General features: G+C 40.3%; 1 protein-coding gene across 1 annotated transcript in view; it reads left to right on the top strand.

Annotated features, from left to right (window-relative positions):
- The first annotated feature begins 282 nt into the window (after window positions 1-282).
- The window catches only part of AFAP1L2 (actin filament associated protein 1 like 2), an 88,120-nt gene continuing 67,675 nt past the window's right edge, over window positions 283-20,727 (top strand). Inside the window, exon 1 of the mRNA XM_070945049.1 lies at window positions 283-409. Within this exon, the coding sequence (XP_070801150.1) occupies window positions 283-409 (127 nt within the window). The remainder of the gene's footprint in view (window positions 410-20,727) is intronic.

Raw genomic sequence — 20,727 nt, 5'->3', positions numbered from 1 at the left:
GGTTTCGGGGAGCAGGCGAAGGTTTCTTGGGAGCTGCGATTTGGACAAGTGGGGGGATTCGTGCGTGGACAGTGGCGCAAGAATTAATCGGGCGTCGCGTTGTGCACGGCCGGCTGGCAAGCGAGATTATGCGCCGTCTCTCTTCCAGAACTAGTCCGAGGAAGGGAGGAATCTGTCTTTGGACGCCTGGCAGTGGGGGAGGGAGGTTTTAAGGATGGTGGTGGTCGCAGGCTAAGAAGCAACAAAGTGCTTGAAACTCTAAACCTGGAAAGGAAGGCAGAGATGTGGCTGCGAGGGTGCGCGCCTCTGCTCTTCGCGGAGACTCACCTGGCCCACCCAGAGCACCTGAGAGCTGAACCCGAGAGGGCCGCCAGCCGGACCGCCAGGAAGCGGGCGAGACTTGCAAACGGTGCGTCCCAACCGAGGATGTGAGAGACAGAGACGGGGGGGGGCGAGGGAGAGAGTGAGAAAGAGGGAAGAGGGGAGAGGGGGAGAGAGAGAGAGAAAGAGGAGAGAGAAAGAGAGGAGAGAAGGAAGGAAGCAGGGAGGAAGAGGGAGAGAGAGGAGAGAGAGAGAGGAGAGATGGAAGGAGGGAGGAAGGGAAAGAGAGAGAGAGAAAAGAGAGAGAGAGAGGAGACGGAGGAAGAGAAGGGAGAGAGAGAGAGGAAAGAGAAAGAGGAGAGAGGAAAGAAGGAGGAAGGGAGAGGGAGAGAGAGGAGAGAGAGGAGAGATGGAAGGAGGGAGGGAGGAAGAGGAAAGAGAGGGAGAGAGAAAAGAGAGAGAGAGAGAGAGAAGAAGGGAGAGGGAGAAGGAGAGAGAGAGATCAAAGACTCCGCTACAGCTGCTTCATGACATACGAAAGCAACCGAAAAATAATTTGGGAACTTTCTGAGTTTCGCCTGCAATCTCCGCGCGATTATGCTGGCTGGGCACTTGAGCTGGAAGGCATAGCCGGCTACTGGTTTTGTGGCTACTAGTTTCGCGGCGGCGATTTCTCCAGGGCTGGAAAACCTGTTTGAATAGTATTTAAGGAATAATTTGAACAGAAGTTAGGGAATTGTTTAAATACTTTGAATAGTTTAAATAGTCCTTAAGGATGCGATTTTTGGAGCGTAGTTTCTAAAAGGACATCCGCTTGAACTCCCGGTGGTGAGGAAAATGGGCTCTGCACGTTCTCAGAAGCTGATGTTTACTAATCAAAATAATGATGGGTGGTGCTGTAAACAGGAAGATGCTATGTTATTTTGTGCTAATACAGTATGTTATTTGCAATTAGGGTTGTTTTGTTTTGTTTTACTTTTACTTTAGGCACCTGGGTTCATGTCTATAAGATGGTGACCTTTATTAAATAAACAAGTACTGGCATGTAATAAAGCAAATTCTGGATATTGGGCTCCTTCATTATAGAGCCTGAGTGGCGCAGCAGACTAATGCTACTGTTAAAGGTAGTATTTAGCTTCCAGCTGCCTGCAATTACTGCGAGTTCAATTCTCACCAGGCTCAAGGTTGACTCAGCCTTCCATCCTTTCTAAGGTAGGTAAAATGAGGATCCGATTTGTGGGGGCAATAAGCTGACTTTGTATAAAATATACAAAAGTATGAAGGCTATTGCTTAACGCCTTGTAAGCCGCCCTAAGTCTCCGGAGAAGGGCGGCATATAAATCAAAAAATAAAAAATAAAAAAATAAAAAAAATTATTAGTGTGTGTGTGTGTGTGTGTGTGTGTGAGGGGAGGGGAGAGAGAATGGTGTGTGAACATGAATATGTGCCAGTAAAAAAGCATCATAGCTGTCTAGCCCAGTGGGATGTCCTTGCCCGCTATAGCAGCCACGCCCACTATTGGCATACTGCCCCCAGCCTTGCCTAAAGTCCTTTTGACTAAATAGGTTCTCTACCTCTATATTGCACACTAGTTTTTCCCCAAAATCAAACTTAACAAAATGCAATCTATTTTTGGTATTTTGCAAAAAGAAAAAAAAAATCCCAGGAGATGGGGAAGTGCTCAGTGAAACTTTCTCCGCTGGAAAGAAGAACCTTGCAAGATTATTTTGATATCGCTTGAAATATGCTAAAAATGCACTTTTCCAGCATTCAGCCTTGTGCTTGAACATATTATACATATACATACATATACAAACACACACCTGCCCGCTTACTTAAGTAATAGGTTGTAGGACCAGTTTTCAGGGTGATCTGGCAATGGCAGTACACATCAGGACCTGAAAATCCAGCTCTCTGCATTTATAACTCTAACATGAGAAGCAAGTTATCTTCAGCACTCTAATCTTAGGTTGCTCTCCTGTGTTTCTCCTTCCAAGGGAGATAATCAGTCAGCCCATCCAAGGAGCAATTTAGGTGGAATCTGAACATATAATTGTTCAAGAAAATCTCCTACATTCTGAAACTAGTTCGTGCAAGTACTATGGGATTATGATGCAATCCTCTTCTCATTTACCCCTCATTTACATGCTGTAAGCATGAGAGTCAGTCACTGTTTTTCAGTGTCATTGAAACTTGGGACTGTTTCCAAACAAATGGTTGTAAATCGAGGACTACCTGTAGTCTCCAATGTTGTAGAACATTACCAGTTGAGCATTTACAGGATGGGAAAGACCTGCCGTGTTGCAAAATGTTGGATCCAACCATAGTGGATAACTTTTGTCCGGTCTCCAACCTTTGCTGTCGCGACGGTTGTTGAGAGCGTGGTGGTACAGCAGCTCCCATTGGCCCTGGAAGATACAAACTACCTGTATCCATCGGGTTTCAGGCCGGGGTACAGCATGGAGATGGCATTGGTCGCGCTGATGGATGATCTTTGGAGGGCTCGGGACAGGGGATACTCCTCTGTTCTGGTCCTCTTGGATCTTTTGGCGGCTTTTCATACCATCGACCATGGTATCTTGCTGTGACGGCTTGAGGGGTTCGGGGTGGGAGGCACTGTTCTACGGTGGTTCTCCTCCTATCTCTTGGGCTGTACGCAAGTGGTGTTGGCAGGGGGGCAGAGGTCGGCTATGAGTCACCTCACTTGTAGGGTGCCCCAGGGGTCGGTCCTCTCGCCTCTCCTGTTCAACATCTATATGAAGCCGCTTGGGAAGATCATCTGTGGTTTTGGGGTGTGGTATCATCAGTACGCTGATGATACCCAGCTTTTTATATCCACCCCAAACCAGCCCAGTGATGCCCTCAATGTGATGTCCCACTGCCTGGAAGTGGTACGGACCTGGATGGGGAAGAACAGGCTCCGACTCAACTCCACCAAGACCGAGTGGCTGTGGGTACCGGCATCTTGGTCCGATCGAGATATTCCATCATTGACCATCGGGGGTGAGGTGTTACCCCCTGTGGATAGGGCTCGCAACTTGGGTGTCCTCCTGGATTCACGGTTGTCTCTGGAAGATCATGTAACAACCGTGGCTAGGGGGGCATTTGCCCAGGTCCGCCTTGTGCGCCAGTTGCGCCCTTACTTGGACCAAGATGCCCTATGCACTGTTACTCATGCACTGGTCACCTCCTGTCTTGACTACCGCAATTCTCTCTACCTAGGGCTGCCCTTGAAAACCACTTGAAGGCTTCAGTTGGTGCAGAATGCAGCTACGCGGGTTGTGATGGGAGCGTCCCGACACTCCCATGTTAACCCTTACTGCGCGACTTGCATTGGTTACCGGTTGCCCTTCGGGTGAGGTTCAAGGTGCTGGTTATTACCTACAAAGCCCTTCATGGCCTAGGCCCGGGATATTTGTCGGACCCCCTGCAGCCAGCGACAATTCCTAATCGCCCGGTGCGTTCCCACAGACAGGGCCTCCTCAGGGTGCCGTCGGCCAGACAGTGTCGGCTGGCGACCCCCAGGGGGAGAGCTTTCTCTGTGGGTGCACTCACCCTCTGGAACCAACTTCCTTTGGAGCTCCAGATGGCCCCTGACCTTCGCTCGTTCCATTGTGATTTGAAGACCTGGTTGTTCCACAGCCTGGACTGATGGGGGGTTTCTTAATGAATTTTTGTTTTAAATTGGAATTTTAATCTTATATTGTCTTTTAATGAGGAACTGTGAATCTTTACCATTGTGAGCTGGCCTGAGTGCTTGGAGATAGGGCGGCATATAAATTGCATTATAAATAAAATAAACAAATAAATAAAAGGAGGCTGCCCTTACAAGCTGTGGACTAAAAGAGATTGTAGTCCAGCTGTCACTTTCTTGGTCTGGAATTGCTGCTTCATTCATATATTCACCTGCCCTGAATAGATTACTGTCCCCAAGTTAGTCACTTCAAGGTTATCTCCCAAAGGACATAGTGAGAGTAGCCACTGTGGCCATATTGCATTGTGCATCTCCTCAGAAGACAGTTTGCTGTAGGTGGCCAGCTGTAGATGAGAAGTTGTGTTGGCTTCTTCTGTAGAAGACATGCAGGAGAAGACAAGCAGTGGTATGGACCAGTTGCGGTGCTTGAGAGAGAGGCAAATCTCAAATCTCAAAGTTGGTGCGTGGGAATATCCTTTTGCCTTTCTGCAAATCTCAATGTTATAAGACTTGTGCAGCTGGATGTCTTACGGATGGCATTGACCTTCTGCTTTGAAACAGACTCTTTGCTTTTCCCAGGCAGGGAAATGCAGCGCCTGACAAAATGGAAAGCACTTTTTTCTTTTCATTTGTATAAATTCCGCAGGAACAGATCTTCTTTCTCCTCTGATGTATGATCACTTCCTGGCTAGTTTGTGGATTTCTTGGAAGCATACTGCTGACTGTGCCAACACAAAATGGTACATTTTATTTATTAATTAAATAATCCACTACTCTGGCTTTCTTTTCTTTCTTGCCACTTTCAGCATTCCTTAAAAATGGAATTGATCCTCAACCTGGAATTTGGTCCTTAGCTCTTTTTCTATTTAATAAATTGCTTAGTATTTTAATATTTTAAGAAAGAGAAATTGTGAGAATCATACTACAACCTTTTTAAAATTCTATTTTCTTGTTCTAAAAGGTTCACATTCTTTTGCTGAGAAATTTTAACAGTTTCTAAGACTTATTGTTCATTCATTCATTTCATTTCATTTCATTCATTCATTCATTCATTCATTCATTCATTCATTCATTCATTCATAAATATGCAAACTATCTTGTGAGTACATAGGATTGCAATATTAATTTCCGTTCTGTCATATCTGCCTTAATAAATAAGTGACTTTATTTATGAATTTAATTTTTAAAAACAGACTAATTACTATAAAATTGCCTGATAATTTTCAATACTGTTGTAAGCAAACTTTTTTTTGCACTTGTTTGCAGGGAGGTAACAATGTAGGGATGGCTGGACATTTTAGTTGCTATTTTGCTGTGTAGCTATTTTAATTAGATTGTAACGAATTTTTTAAAATGTTTGTGTTTTAATATTTTGTTATGCAGCCTTGCCCCATCAGGATGGGGCATGCTGTGAACTCAAATTAGGACATAATTTTAACTGCTTGGAGGGTGATGTAATTCTCTGGCTGTGCAGAGTGGCCTTAGAATGATTCCTGCAGGTTCATTAGAATTCTTCCTTTAATTTTCTCAGAATTACTTGTGCTTTGAGGCTGAATTTTTTCACAAGTTTCTGGTTGGCCCATTCTGATGAAAACATTGGTTTCAATATACATCTACCATTATCATTTCGAAAATATGCTGCTTTTCAAAATATTTCTGTGGCAATCTGAAGGGTGTTCTGAGTTTATTGATAGCTGAAAACAGGAATACTGCTGATAATACTTGAGCAATGCTGAGTAGGCTAACTACTTCTTGGATGCATAATGAGATATTGTCATTGATGTGCTACTCTGGTGACAAATCTCACCTTTGAATGAACAAATGTTTCTTGCTCTTAACACTGTTAAAATGTACAACCCCAATATTTTAAATAATGAAACATAGGGCCTTTTTAGTATGCCACCTGATTTGGGAGATCACGATAATTTTGTCAGTTACAAAATGTATTTTTTGGAAAAAATGACAAGCAAGTAAAAAGAGAAATTATTGCAATTGTATGTTGATTCTACCATCATTCAAAACAACTGTTCAATATTTGGCTAGACATATGGATATAGGAAATGTATTGACTTGCTTTGATAGGACCTAGTTCTTTTGTGAAGAAATGGGTTGAACATAAGATGCTGCATGCAAGGATTTGCATGTAGAAACTTGTATCCTAAATATATAATTAGAACAATTAAAATTAATGGCACTCATTACCTTTTCCAGGGCAAAGGATAGAATGGACTGGCTAAACTGGAGATGTTATTATCAAAACTGACAGTGCTATCTATTAAGAGATAATATCTGCCAAACAGAAACCAACCCGGTTGCTATATACTGCTGGAGGTGCTGAATACTAAATTATTAGCTGCGGACAACACCTTTTATGTATGGAGAAGTATTGCAGGTTTTACTTGTTAGATAAAAATGTTCAGGTTGAAGTGAAGGAACAATTAATCACAGTATATAGGTGCTTTGTGAACATTTGTCCAGGAAAATTATTGCTTGTAGTGTTGAATTCTGTGTATATAATAAATAAATGAAGTAGCTCGTAGCCAATTTTGTGATACAAACAAAATGATGATTATTGACTAGGCAAACCATAAGTGGGATGTCTGTCCTTCTAGATCAGGGGTCCTCAAACTACGGCCCATAGGCTGCATACGGCCCAACAAAGCCAATAATTCCACCAAGGACCACGAGGCTGCCCCATCCACATCACCCCGCCCACCTGCTGGCCCCCACCCTTTGGCCGAGCGCAGGACTTAACTTCCCGAGCCCCGCAGGCTGGAACTGGAAGGTAAGGCCAATATTTTTGGCCTGCAGAGTGCTTCTGGAGGTGAAAAATGGGGTGCGCTTCCCATAGCACTTTACAGGCCAAAAACAGGGCACATGGAGGCTTCCCAGGCTGTCACCACACCCCATTTTTCACCTCCCCCACTTTCAGAAGATAAAGAGAGAGAGAGAGAGAGAGAGAGAGAGAGAGAGAGAGAGAGAGAGAGAGAGAGAGAGAGAGAGAGAGAGAGGGAGAAGGAGAGAGAAAGAGAGAGAGAGATAGACACACACACAGAGAGAGAGAGAGAGAGAGAGAGAGAGATGGAAAGAGAGAGAGAGAGAGAGACTTGTTGATTGTAAGCTCCTTGGGGCTGAGAAGAATTGCTGCAAAACTAAGTTTTGTAAAGTGGACCACTAGACTCCTAAACAACTGAAAAAACAATCTAGTAAAAAGAAAAGACAACCAAAAAAGCAACATGCAAGCAAAAGCAAATAAAACACCCCAGAAGCAAAAAAAAATTAAAGTTTAATTTGTGTGCCTTGTTTAATAGACTGCTAAAGTAGCCATGCCCACCTAGTCACATGACCTAGACACACCCTCCCAGTCACATGACCACCTAGCTACACCCACCCAGCCAGTCCGGCCCTCCAACAGTCTGAGGGACCGTGAATTGGCCCCCTATTTAAAAAGTTTGAGAACCCCTGTTCTAGATATTGCTTGAGCACAATTTCAATTGCCTTAGCCAGCATGAGAGAGATGATGAAACCTGTAATTCAAGCATATTCAGAAGGCCACATATTCCCCATTCATGTTTTAAAGGATTATTTGTTCAGGATATCAAGATAAGAAAATCTAAGAATTTGAGCATCAATTCTAGTGTCCAAGAATTTTAAAACAGTTTGCTTCTAAGTCAGACATTGTGGATTTTTTTCTGTTACCTGGGAACTGGATGTTGTTGCATCTTATTTAAATCTGTATATAGTTTTGCACTTTCTATTGCTTACCTACCTTCCTTGTTAGAATTCCCTGGTTTCACTGTAGAATATTGCTTGATATATATTGATTATATATCAATATAATACTAGGGGTGAATTGCATGACTTCAAAATTTTAGGTGCCTAGAGATTTTTGTGTTCTTGATTATTTTGTTAAAAAACTTTACATGGTTGAAAATAAGTAATAATGTGAGTTAAGGGGAGTTAAACCATGTCTCCCTGGATCTCTGTCAACTAATTGCTGGAAAAGAGCAATATTTTCACTGGAATAAGCACTTTTGGGAATATGTAAATTCTAGCCATGCAAATTAAGTACAGTATGTTGAAAGACTAAAACATGCTTTGGTGGAGAAGGGGAGACAGTAGGAATGCTTGGAATCTCAAAAGCATGTGGGCAAGAAAGGAAGAAACAGTGCTCTAACTTAAGGAGGAAACCAGATGATTAATTTCAAGTATCCAGAATAAGTTATGCAAACTGACCTTTTATACACTTAGTTTGGAATGATCATAGCCCACAGAAAATCTGTAGGATTAATGAAGTGAATTGAACTGTAAATATACTAAATTTGCATCTGTGAATAACTGTCCATCATTCCAGTCAAAATAATGTTCGGCAATAATAGAAACATGGCAACATAAATGGCATCATCATCATCATTAATTGTGGGCAATAGAAATGGTGATATCTATTTCAAGGCAAGATTATTCTGTTCTCATCTATTTCAACTTTCTCTTTTTTCCTCCACTCTTTCTAGGAAAACCTGGTTCAAAGGCAATCGGGGATCTCAGGTTCTGCTTTGGTATTATCTTTAAGCAACCTAAACCATGCAGTGGTGTTTTCCAGCCTTGGCAATTTTAAGAATTCCTCAACCAGCATGCTTAAAGTTGTTGAAATCGAGAAATATTTCCACATAACAAAGCCCTATAACATTTTGTGTGGAGGGGATGTTTTTCTCCTGTTCTTTGAGTCCTATTCTGGATACCCAATTGATTTCCTTTTTTTTTAAAAAAAAAAATTGATTTATATGCCGCCCTTCTCTGGAGACTCAGGGCTTACAATGCGCTAAGCAATAGCCTTCATTCTTTTGTATATTTATACAAAGTCAGCTTATTGCCCCCACAACTGGGTCCTCAATTTACCTACCTTAGAACGGATGGAAGGCTGAGTCAACCTTGAGCCTTGGCGAGATTCGAGCCTGCAGTAATTGCAGGCAGCTGGTCTTAATAACCATCTTAATAACAGGGTGCCTTAGACCACTGTAGTACCAAGGCTCTTGGTAGAGCCTTGGTAGGCTCTACCAAGCCTTTTATTTGATTTATTTATTATTTTATTATTATGTATTAGAGTCGTGGTTTAGCAGTAGTTAGAATGCAGTATTGCATGCTAACTCTGCCCACTGCCAGGAGTTTGATCCTGACTAGCTCAAGGTGGATTCAGCCTTCCATCTTTCCAAGGTTAAATAAAGACCCAGTTTATTGGGGGCAATATGCCGACTTTGTAAAACATGTAAAGAATGTTGTAAAACACCATGAAGTGGTATATAAGTCTGGGTTGTATAACTATTATTTGTACCCTGTTTCCCCCAAAATAAGACATCCCTTGAGCGCATGGCAATAAGACAAAGCACTTATTTCACGGTTCCAAAAAATATAAGACAGGGTCTTATTTTCGATAAAACACGGTATTTGGTCTTGTTTTTTCTTTTGAACATTCAAGACAGCATACATGGGAATTGCTTCTCATTTTATCAACACCGTATGAAATAGGTTGGGCTGAAAGAAAATGACTAATTCAAAATCACCAAGGAAGCTCCACAGACTATGGAAGACCCTTGTTCAATACAAAGAGAACTCCAGGTTCAAATCCTGGTATCTTCAGGGTGGAGCTAGAAAAGACTCTAGAAGGATGAAGGCTATTGCTTAGCGCATTGTAAGCCACCTTGAGTCTCCGGAGAAGGGCGGCATATAAATCAAATTTTAAAAAAAATGTTAGATTGCCACAACCTTCCCTCTCCTAAATGAGAAATTGCAGAGTTGTAATCTAACATACATGGCAGGCAGATAGGTTGGCTAATACTGACATGACATGTAAATAGATTTTTGAAGTCTATTTCAAAAGGAGGGGGGAAGGAAAGATAGAGCGTCAAATAGCACCTGCTTTTATTGTGTTGAAATGCCAAAAAAGAGAACTTGCTGGCTTGCTACTGCCTGTGAAGTTGATGTGTTTATTTCCTGTGATAACCTTCCTGCATTAGAGTAGCATAGCGTCATGTAGCATGGCGTAGCATAGCATAGCCTGGCATAGCGTAGCATAGAATAGAATTCAATTCAGTTCAATTCAATTCAATTCTTTATTGGCCAAGTGTGATTGGATACCCAAGGAATTTGTATCCAGTGAATAAGTGCAGTAAATATCTCAGTGCACACGCAAGCAACAAGTAAATCATGATCATAATCATAAAATGCAATTATTATAAATCATAAGATACAACACTCAGTGACATTCATAGAATACTAAATAAAAGCAATCAACATAATTCATATACAAATAACAAAGTTATAGTCATCAGATGCTAAAGGAATAGGTAATAGAAAAAATGCAAAGAATAATAGTAATATAGCCCAACTATGTGGCTTGACATCCTAGGGCACAGGTGTCAAACTCGCCGCATCATGTTGCCATCACGTGACGTTTCGTGACATTTTTCCCATTCACAAAGCTGGGTTGGATGTGGTCTGTGTGTGATGCATCCAGCCCATGGGCTGCCAGTTTGACATCCCTGAACATAGATAGCGATGTGGGAATTAATTGTTTAGTAGAGTGATGGCATGGGGAAAAAACTGTCCTTGTGTCTAGTTGTTTTGATGTTTATGATACATTATAATACATAGGTTTATAACACATCAGACATACAATGTATCTCTCCTCTCCTATGCTATCAGTCCACCCAAATGGAAATGAAGAACTGATATAAATTAAAAGACTATTAGACTCGTTTTCTGTTGTCATAAAATGGGTACACTTTTTCTTTAGCAGCCTGATGAGTAAAAAGAAAGAGGAAGGAAGGAACCCTCTAGATGAGATAAAACTGTACTTCCCAAACCTGGGTAATTTACTCAAAATTTGGTAAAAGTATTTTTTTCTTTGGGTAATGATTCACAAATCAGTTACTCCATCATTACAGGAACATTTAAGACAGAGGTGGATTTCAGCAGGTTCTGACCAGTTCTGGAGAACCGGTAGAGGAAATTTTGAGTAGTTCGGAGAACCAGTAGTAAAAATTCTGATTAGTCCTGCCCCCATCTATTCTCTGCCTCCCAAGTCCCAGCTGATCAGGAGGAAATAGGGATTTTGCAGTAACCTTCCCCTGGATTGGGGAGGGAATGGAGATTTTACAGCATCCTTTCCCTGGAGTGGGGTCGGAATGGAGATTTTACAGTAAAAGAATGTCAGGATATCTCACTACCTGCAGCTGGTAAATAAAAGACAACCCAGTTTGTCAAGCAGACAGTTTTATACACTAGTCCAAAATGCAGATCACAAGTGAAGTCTGTTCAACTGTGTATCGTTTACAGCCCACTTTCATAATTTCCTCCCTGACTGGATTACAAAACAGTGCATTCAGGAAGTTATTTTGAAATGAAATGTTTCCACACAGTTGGTATTTTTCTGATATGCCAGTTTTTTTCCTGCTCACTTTGAAGGGCTATATTTTTGTTTTATCTCACTTTCCCTTTCCAGTTATAAAGTAGAATTTTGAAGTGTTTGAAAAATCTTAGAAGTTTGAGGATATTGTTAATATTAACTCCCAAAATGTCTTTCTTTTTAAAATAAAGAGTTGTCCAGTAAATTTATTTTCTCAGACTGAGATAAGAATTGGGAAGCAGCCCTCTATGCCGAGGATAGGAGACTTTCTGGTTTATATGAACTAAAATATAATGCAGTAGCATCAGAAAGAAGTAAATTACATTCACCCTGATAGTGATGTCTTCAGATAAAGAGATTTGGAGCAATAGGAAATATCCTCATTAATCCATGCATTTTCTGTTTTAAGTTTTATTGTCAGAGCCATTGGCATATAAAAGCTAATGTCAATGCAAAAGATCAGGACCATCCATTGAATTGCAACATAAAAGATTTATTCAAGCCTATGCATAAGAATCTAGTCAACTTAGAGTCATCAGGACTCTAAACTTATGACATGCTTAACTCCATCTCCCTGCTCTGCCTGTTCTTCTCACAATATTTTGAACTGCACCCTCTTCCTCAAGACTGTAAGTAGTTTAGGACACCTGGTAACAAGTTGTGAGTCACAGGTATTTCAATTAGCCAAAAACTAACTGTGTCTTCATTCCCAATAACATTTGCTGTCTTATATTGCCTTTGGATGACTCCATAAATCTATGTAGCTTCTAGACAATAATGTGTAAACAATTTACCATTGCTTTCCTCTAGGATCTTTCTGGTTATTCTTATACTTTATAGATAATTATTAAAGATAGACATTTTTAATATGCAGAAAGTGAGCTTCAAAGGTTGCATTTCCACTAAAATTAATTTCCCGCTATATTGGAAATTAAAATTTCCATTTTAATTATGCAGAACCCAGACAATGAGCTTTTTGCTATATTGATGCTAGGTGTACTTCTCTCCAACACCACATTTGTTGGTAAATATAGCAATAGCACTTAGGCTTATATATTACTCCATAGTGCTTTACATCACTCTCTGAACTATTTATAGTGTCATCATTTTGCTCCCAGCAGTCTGGGTTCTCATTTTACTGACTTCGGAAGGATGGAAAGCTGAGTCAAACTTGAGCCAGTCAGGATCGAACTCCTGGCTGTGGGCAGAGTTAGACTGCAATACTGCATTTTAACTACTGCATCACTAGGGCTCTTTGTAACCACAGTAATGTACATCCTGTGTTAGAATATGTAACCATGGTAATATATATCCTGTGCCCGAATACCATACATTTACTCCCCAAACATGCCTATATATGTGAGGGTAAGAGTCACCATGGGATCCCCACCATTGATGAAAGAATCACATTCCAAGCTTTTCTGAAAGGTCTGGAAGAATGGAGACAATCTTACCTCAGAGAAATGATGTTCCAGAGAATAGGAGCTACAGCCAAAAATGCATTGGTCCTGTAAGATGGAGCTTCTAAGATGCCATATACCTTCTGCTTGACCTGTTGTAGATGTGATTAGGAAGAAGTGATCTCACAGGTAATCTGGTCTCTTGCCATGCAAGGTTTAAAGGTCAAAACAAGCACTTTGAATTGCACCAAAAAGCAAAAGGGTAAGCACAACACCACAGAGATGTAACATGTGCCATTCTAGGGGCACACATACTTGTCCATGCAGTTACATTCTGCACCAGCTGTGCTTCCAGAAGCTCTTCAAGGGCAGCCTTTCCTTGTATGTAGACTTTATTTTGTTTTGACTGTTTTTTCTTTTTCTTTAATGCATACAAGTAATAATAAATAACAACACAGTGGAGAGGAAGGAGGAGTGGCAAAACTTGGAGGCGGAGTTAAAAGAGGGATCAATCTAGAATCTCTATGTAGCCACAAGCAAACCAAGTCCAACTCCCCTTGGATTCTGTTGACTGTTATCTAAATCTTGTCAGGTGCTGTTACTGTATTTGAGAATATTCCTATGCACAGGCATTAGTTTAACTGATTGTGTGGACCTGGTCTTTTACACTTGTCAGGAGACCTTATTAATAAATATTCAGCTTACGTTTATTGTACAACAAATATTTTAATGTAATTTGCAGTTGTTTATGAATGCTATATTTAGCTATGACTGTAAAATTAAAGCAACCTTACACCTATTTACATCAACATATACATCAATCACTTAACGCTGATATCAGCTTCTTTTTCTCTATCTTTAAAGGTTTAAAGGTTTAGGTTAGAGTGTTAATTTGTTGTTGTTAGTTGCAAAGTCATGTCCGACCCATGGACAACGTTCCTCCAGGCCTTCCTGTCCTCTACCCTCCTCTGGAATCCATTTAAGCTCACACTGACTGCTTCAGTGACTCAATCCAGCCACCTCATTCTCTGTTGAGAGTGTTAATAATATGTAATAATTACTGTATAAATACCATTGTATTAAAATGTATTACATGTATTGCAATAATATAATAAAAGATTTTTTAAAAAATAATTCTTAAGCTGGACTGTATTTAAATATAGGCAGTCATTACATCCACAACTGGGACCAGAATTTCCACTGCTAAGCTAGATGATTGTTGAATGAAGTATAGTGCGAGAGCTATGTCTGTAGCAGACAAAGTAAAGTAGGATTAGTGAAGGAAAAGGACATGTGCATCGGGGGGGGGGAGCTGAGGACATATATTCCTCTGTACAGGAAGTGGGATGAGAATATTTGGGGTGATGTAGTCTGGAAAGGGGAGAAATATGTTCATAGGAATGAGGTTCTTTTCCTTATCTCTGCCTTATCTTTGAGCATTGGGATTCTTTCAAGAGGAAAAAAGTGATCTAAGATAGTTTGTCTTTCTTAGTAATAGCTGCTTTGTTACCAGCCACAAAGTTATTTTATGATATACTTGCAATACTGTCTCAACATTGCAAATGTGCTTACCAGATGACTGCAGTATCATTCATTCATTCATTCATTCATTCATTCATTCATTCAATCAATCAATCAATCAATCAATCATTGCGCGACAGCTTCCCCAGTACTTGGATGAAACGACGTATCTGGATCCGTTCCAATCGGGCTTCAGGCCTGGGTATAGCACGGAAACGGCATTGGTCACGTTGGTTGATGATCTCTGGAGGGCTCGGGACAGGGGTTGCTCCTCTGTCCTGGTCCTGTTAGATCTCTCAGCGGCTTTTGATACCATCCACCATGGTATCATGCTGCACCGGTTGAAAGACTTGGGGGTGGGAGGCACCGTACTACGGTGGTTCTCCTCCTTTCTCTCCAACCGGTCGCAGTCTGTGTTGACAGGGGGGCAGAGGTCGACCCCGAGGCCCCTCATATGTGGGGTGCCACAAGGATCGGTCCTCTCGCCCCTTTTGTTCAACATTTATGTAAAGCCGCTGGGCAAGATCATCCGTGGTTTCGGGTGAAGTACCATCAGTACGCTGATGACACCCAACTGTATATCTCCACCCCGGACCACCCCAACGATGCCCTTGAAGTGATGTCCCAGTGCCTGGAGGCCGTATGGATCTGGATGGGGAGAAACAGGCTCAGGCTCAACCCATCCAAGACCGAGTGGCTGTGGTTTCCGACATCCCGATATAGTCAGCTGGTGCCATCGCTGACTATTGGGGGTGAATCATTGGCCCCCACGGAAAGGGCTCGCAACTTGGGCGTCCTCCTGGATTCACGGCTGTCTTTAGAAGAGCATTTGATGACCGTGACCGGGAGGATTTTTCATCAGGTTCACCTGATCCGCGAGTTGCATCCCTTTCTAGATCGGGACTCCCTACGCACAGTCACTCATGCCCTCATCACCTCTCGCCTGGAGTATTGTAACGCTCTCTACATGGGGCTCCCCTTGTGGTGCACGCGGAGGCTCCAACTGGCGCAGAGTGTGGCTGCATGGGTGGTTATGGGAGCGATGTGGGGTTCCCATGTAACACCTCTCCGCGAGCTGCACTGGCTCCTGGTGGTCTTCCAGGTGCGCTTCAAGGTTTTGGTTATCACCTTTAAAGCACTCCATGGCTTAGGACCTGGTTATCTACAGGACCGCCTGCTACCACCAATAGCCTCCCACCAGCCAGTACGCTCCCATAGAGAGGGGCTCCTCCGGGTGCCGTTGGTCAAACAATGTCGACTGGCGGCCCCTAGGGGGAGAGCCTTCTCTGTGGGGGCACCTACGATCTGGAACGAGCTCCCCCCGGAGATATGGAGGATCCCGGATCTGCGCACCTTCCGTTGCGCGCTCAAGACTTTATTATTTCATCAAGCTGGCCTAGCATAAATCTTCTCCCCTTTTAAATGTAAATTTTAATTTGTTTTTAAATTATTGGGTATTTTAAATTTGTCTCAGCCAAATTATTTAATTCGTTTTTATTCTATTTTAAATTTTTGTATTTATGTGTTTTATTCTGTGTCTGTTCACTGCCCTGAGTCCTTCGGGAGTAGGGCGGTATAGAAATCCAATAAAATCAATAAAATCAATCAATCAATCAATCAATTTGCATACTGTCCATCTCTCTACCAAGCCCATCTGGTACACTATGTTAGCCCAAACATAGTTCCCTGAATATAAATTCCAATAAATTCTAGGAAATGTTTTAACAAGGAATAAATTCAGTATTTGAACACTTCCAGTTTAAAGTAAGATAAATTCTTCACAATCAGGCCAAATCAAATGTATGAATAAATGATGCATCCTTTAATATTTAGTTCATTTGTGATTGGAGCTCTGGAGTGGATGTACATTCATGGTGCTCCTCTCCTCTTGTATGTATCTATTGTTGATATAATGGTGCTGAACCCTGCATTTAAACAAGAACTGCAGGATTTTCAAAGTAAATATAATATTTGATTTAATATGTAGTATAATAACTATAATGTGAAGGTGCCATTACATATTTGCAATAATGTATAAATGTGTATCATGCTGCATATATTTTATATTATTTTAGATGAAAGGACCTGCACTGTTAAATAAGAGTTTATGTATGCTTTTTTTTTAAAAAAATGTAAATGTAAATTAGGTGAAAACTTTTCAGATGGTATTCACGCTGGTAGTGCTTAGACTACTATAGAGTTCAATATCACAGTTGCAGTTAGTTTGCTAAAATAGATTAAACTTGCCCACTAAGCCATTGCTAACTGAGTAATTCACAATCAGACACATAATACAATTATGAATGCACAGTTATTGTTTTTACAAAATTTACAATAAACCTGAATTAAGGCTCATGGAATCGTAATGTGAATGCTCATTATAAATGTGCATAGGAGAGCAGTTTCAGTTTCTGTACTTTTATATCAATTCTCTCCTCCCCTTTCCTTCTTTGATGCTGTGTTAGGTTACACTGTTGTTCCAGATGTTATTTTCCCTCCAGTGTTCTCTTTTACCTTTTATAGCTCTGATGATTGTATAAATCAAAGAACAAATAATATGCTTTTTCTGATCTGTAGCAAGAAGTGATGAATAATTTGCTTTAGGATAATATTTTCTCCTTTTGTTACCTAAATCATATTATTCATGTCAATGAAACAAAATGTGCAAAATTTGAAAGACTGCTTAACAAGAATACTATCATTGATCCAACACCCACCCACCCTAATTAATTGTCCATTTCATACAGGTTCTTTAATGCAATATAGATAAAGCAAACTAATTTCCTTAGGCTTATGAAGTCTTTTTTTGTTTTTGCAAATCGCTGGTACTTTGTTTTTAAAATTCTCCATGGCAAATACACTTTTAAGAGCTCAGGGAGACTTCCATGCAAATTTTTGGCCAAATGCTTGGATTTTGCCATTAAACTTTATTCCCATGCTTGCCTGAGTTTTTGTTGGCCTCTCACTCTTTGAAACATATGTTTTTATTTCCCTCAAAAAATGTAACTAATTTATTGGCCAGAATCTAGGATAGATTCCCAAAGTCCGGTACCCTCCAGCTGTTTGGGAATAGCTCTTTGTAGAATTTCTAGCCGGTAGGTCTTTGACTTTTCTGGCTGGGAATTCTGAGAGTTATGAGGTCCAACAGATCTGAAAATAACAGAATGGGAAAAGATGATCTCGAATGAATGCCAACAAAGGCCATATTTGTCCTCATAGCTCTTTAGAAAGAAACAGCAGCACAATTTCAAGATTGCTATCATCCAGAGGCTTTATAGTTATGTTAACTATGAGCAGTCAATTTTGCTCTCTTGAAAATTAAGGCGCATCCTTTTTGAAACATTTCCCATGCCATTCCTCACTTCTTCAGGCTGAGACATCTTTGGCATGCTGGTTTCCCCATCTGTTACTTTCCCTTCTATCATTCCCACATATCATTACAGTTCAATGAGTAAGAAAGGTGCATAAATATACATAAGTAGTGTATTTATCACACACTATCTGGTGTGATTATTCATAGAACTCAAGGCACAATACATTCAGTCTCTAGATAATCTTCCTAGCAAGATCCTAGAATTATTTATTTAGTACATTAATATAACACGCTTCAAAGTAAGTATGCTTTCAAAGCAGCTTTTAAGCATAACAATAGTAATAGTAATAAAGAGAAAAATGGCTGGTTAGTAGATGTTGCAGTACCTGGAGACAGTAGAAGAGAAGAGGAAGAACTGGACAAAAATCACAAAAAGACCTACAAATAGAAGTAGAATTACTTTGGCATAAGAAAGCAAATATAGTAGTAATAGGCACCTTGGATGCAATCACAAAACAACTGGATCACTGCTTGGACACCATCAGCATGGACAAAGTCAGCACCAATCCATTGCCAGAAGCAGCTTTACAGGTAGTCCTCGACTTTCAACAGTTCATTTAGTGACCATTTGAAATTACAGTGGCACGGAACAAAGTCACTTACGACCATTTTTCACACTTACAACCATTGCAGCATTCCCATGGTCACGTGATTTGAATCTGTATTTGAATTTGCATCACATGACTCCAGGATGGTTGCAGTGTCCTGGAGTCATGTGATCTTTTTTTGCGAAGCAAAGTCAACGGGGAAACCAGATTCACTTAAGAACCATGTTACTAATTTAAGAAGAACTTCAGGGATTCAGTTAACAAACATGGCAAGAAAAGTCGTAAAATAGGGCAAAACTTACTTAACAAATTTCTCACTTATCCACATAAATGTTGGACTCAATTGTGATCATAAATTGAAGACTACCTGTTCTTGGAACAGCTTACAGCCTGCCAGCAATACCTTTAATATTATTAAGCAGCATCTGCCTATCCGAGGTCCTTGTGAAGGACAGGTGGATAGAAATTCAGTTTAAACTTCTGCCACCAATTAGAAATTAATAATCAATAAATATCTAGGATCCTTCCAATAGGGAGAGGAAAAATCAGGCTGAGTTGGCTTTTAAGACAGGGATCTCTAACCTTGGCAACTTTAAGGCTTGTGGACTTCAACTCCCAGAGTTCCTCAGCCAGCTGGCCCCTGTTTTAAGACACATGAGGCCTGCCTGCAACTTTTCTGTTTTTTGGGGGTTTTTTTGCTTCAGAGAGATTTCTCACATGGCAATTGGTAGTAATGGCCTTGGGAAGGAGGGGTTCAGTTACAGCAGCTCTCTGTGATTTATTCCTCCCTGCGGAATAAAAGAAAAATGCAGACATAGTTAATATAGCAGCAAATTGAATATTAAAACATAATTCTCTCAGAAATGGAGTTAGAACTGAATTATGTCCGAAACCTTTTATCTATTTAGAAGATTACATTGTCTGTCGAACAAACCATACAGATGCATATATAATGCCAAATTAGAAACCATACTTTACAAAAATTCTTTATGGATTAGTATGATGTATGAAACATGAAGATTTCTAAACCGCTATTTATAGCTTTTAAAGATTGCTTATGACCGTGTAGAGGCCATAGGCTAAATAAATGAATAACTAAAGGTTTCTTAAGTAACCATGGTTAAAAAAGACCAGTTCTTATATATAAACTAAATCAATGTTCATTGAGTCAAATGCAGTTTCTGTTCTAAACATTTCTTTATTCCAGACCCACCCATTTTTGGTGTATTGCCCAGTATACCATGGGAATGTGATGTGCAGTTTTCAGTTCAAATATATATGTGTCCTAATCTTTAAAAACAAATGAAATAAAACTAAAGTAGGAAAAGAAATTTGTGCCCCCCATTGGCCCAGTAACCATGTAAAAGGCACATTCAATGACAGATTAAGGGAAGTATTTATTACACATCAAAAATATTTAAGACACGTTTCTCACAGCTTGCCTAAGGTTAGAAAAATAATCAACTTTTTCTTCCTCCCTTTCTCTAAGACCACAGGGACAAATTTGATTAAGCAGGATATGGTGATTACTCGAACTGGTTTTTTTATTAGGCAAGATGTAAAATGCAAATATCTTGTAAATAGTCCAGCTTTTTTTTTTTATTATTCACACAGCTTTAACAAAAGAATATCCCAGGCCCCTCAATGGCTGACATTCCTGGGAGATTCTAAACCTGAATCAAAGCCAATTAGTCTACTACTCTGCATGAACCATGCATACTGCACTTCCATTAGAGATGATAGTTCAACTAAAACCATACTTTTTGTACAGCCATCCATCCATATTCATCACATTTTTCATTTCTGGAGTAAGCAATACTAAAGAATTAGAAAGCTAAAAAGAAGTTATGTGGATGAGATCAAAAGGAAAAAAATGGATATAGTGAAATCTAGCTTTTACCAATGCCAACAAGTATCTCTCTCCATACTTTTATAATATTGCAACAATCCCTGTTTCCATGACTTCCATTTACTTCCTAATCTATTGTCCCTTGTTCTGTTGTCTTTTTTCTTTTATTCATCAATTCCATCCAGCCACAATGTTTTTGGTTTTCTTTATTTATTTGCATTATATAGCCACCGTATAGAGTGTGTGACTCAGGGCAGTTTACATAATCAGTACCAGTAATAAAACAATAGAAACCACAAAACAAATATAGAAAATAAGAGCCATACAAACCCACAGGTGTTGGGGAAAAGACCCTCATTCAATGAGTCACATCATTCCCAGACACAATGTCTCAGAAAAAATAAAAACAGAGCGTTAATGTCTTCTAAAAAGCAGGTGGGATTGCAGCTAACTGAATCTCAGGGCAGATGCTGTTCCATAGGACAGGAGCAGGAACAGAGAAGGTGTGTTTCCTGAATCCCAACAGATTTAAATTTAACTAGAGGTAGATGCTCCTGCAAGTAATCATATACCATGAAGAGCTTTGTAGTTAAGACCTAACACTTTGAATTACATCTAG

Source organism: Pituophis catenifer, unplaced genomic scaffold, assembly GCF_029215685.1.
Source record: "Pituophis catenifer annectens isolate HBS135680 unplaced genomic scaffold, rPitCat1.0.hap2 SCAF_6, whole genome shotgun sequence".
NCBI lineage: Eukaryota > Metazoa > Chordata > Lepidosauria > Squamata > Colubridae > Pituophis > Pituophis catenifer.
The sequence above is the reverse complement of the archived record's forward strand: the minus strand, read 5'-3'. Positions and strand labels throughout refer to the sequence as shown.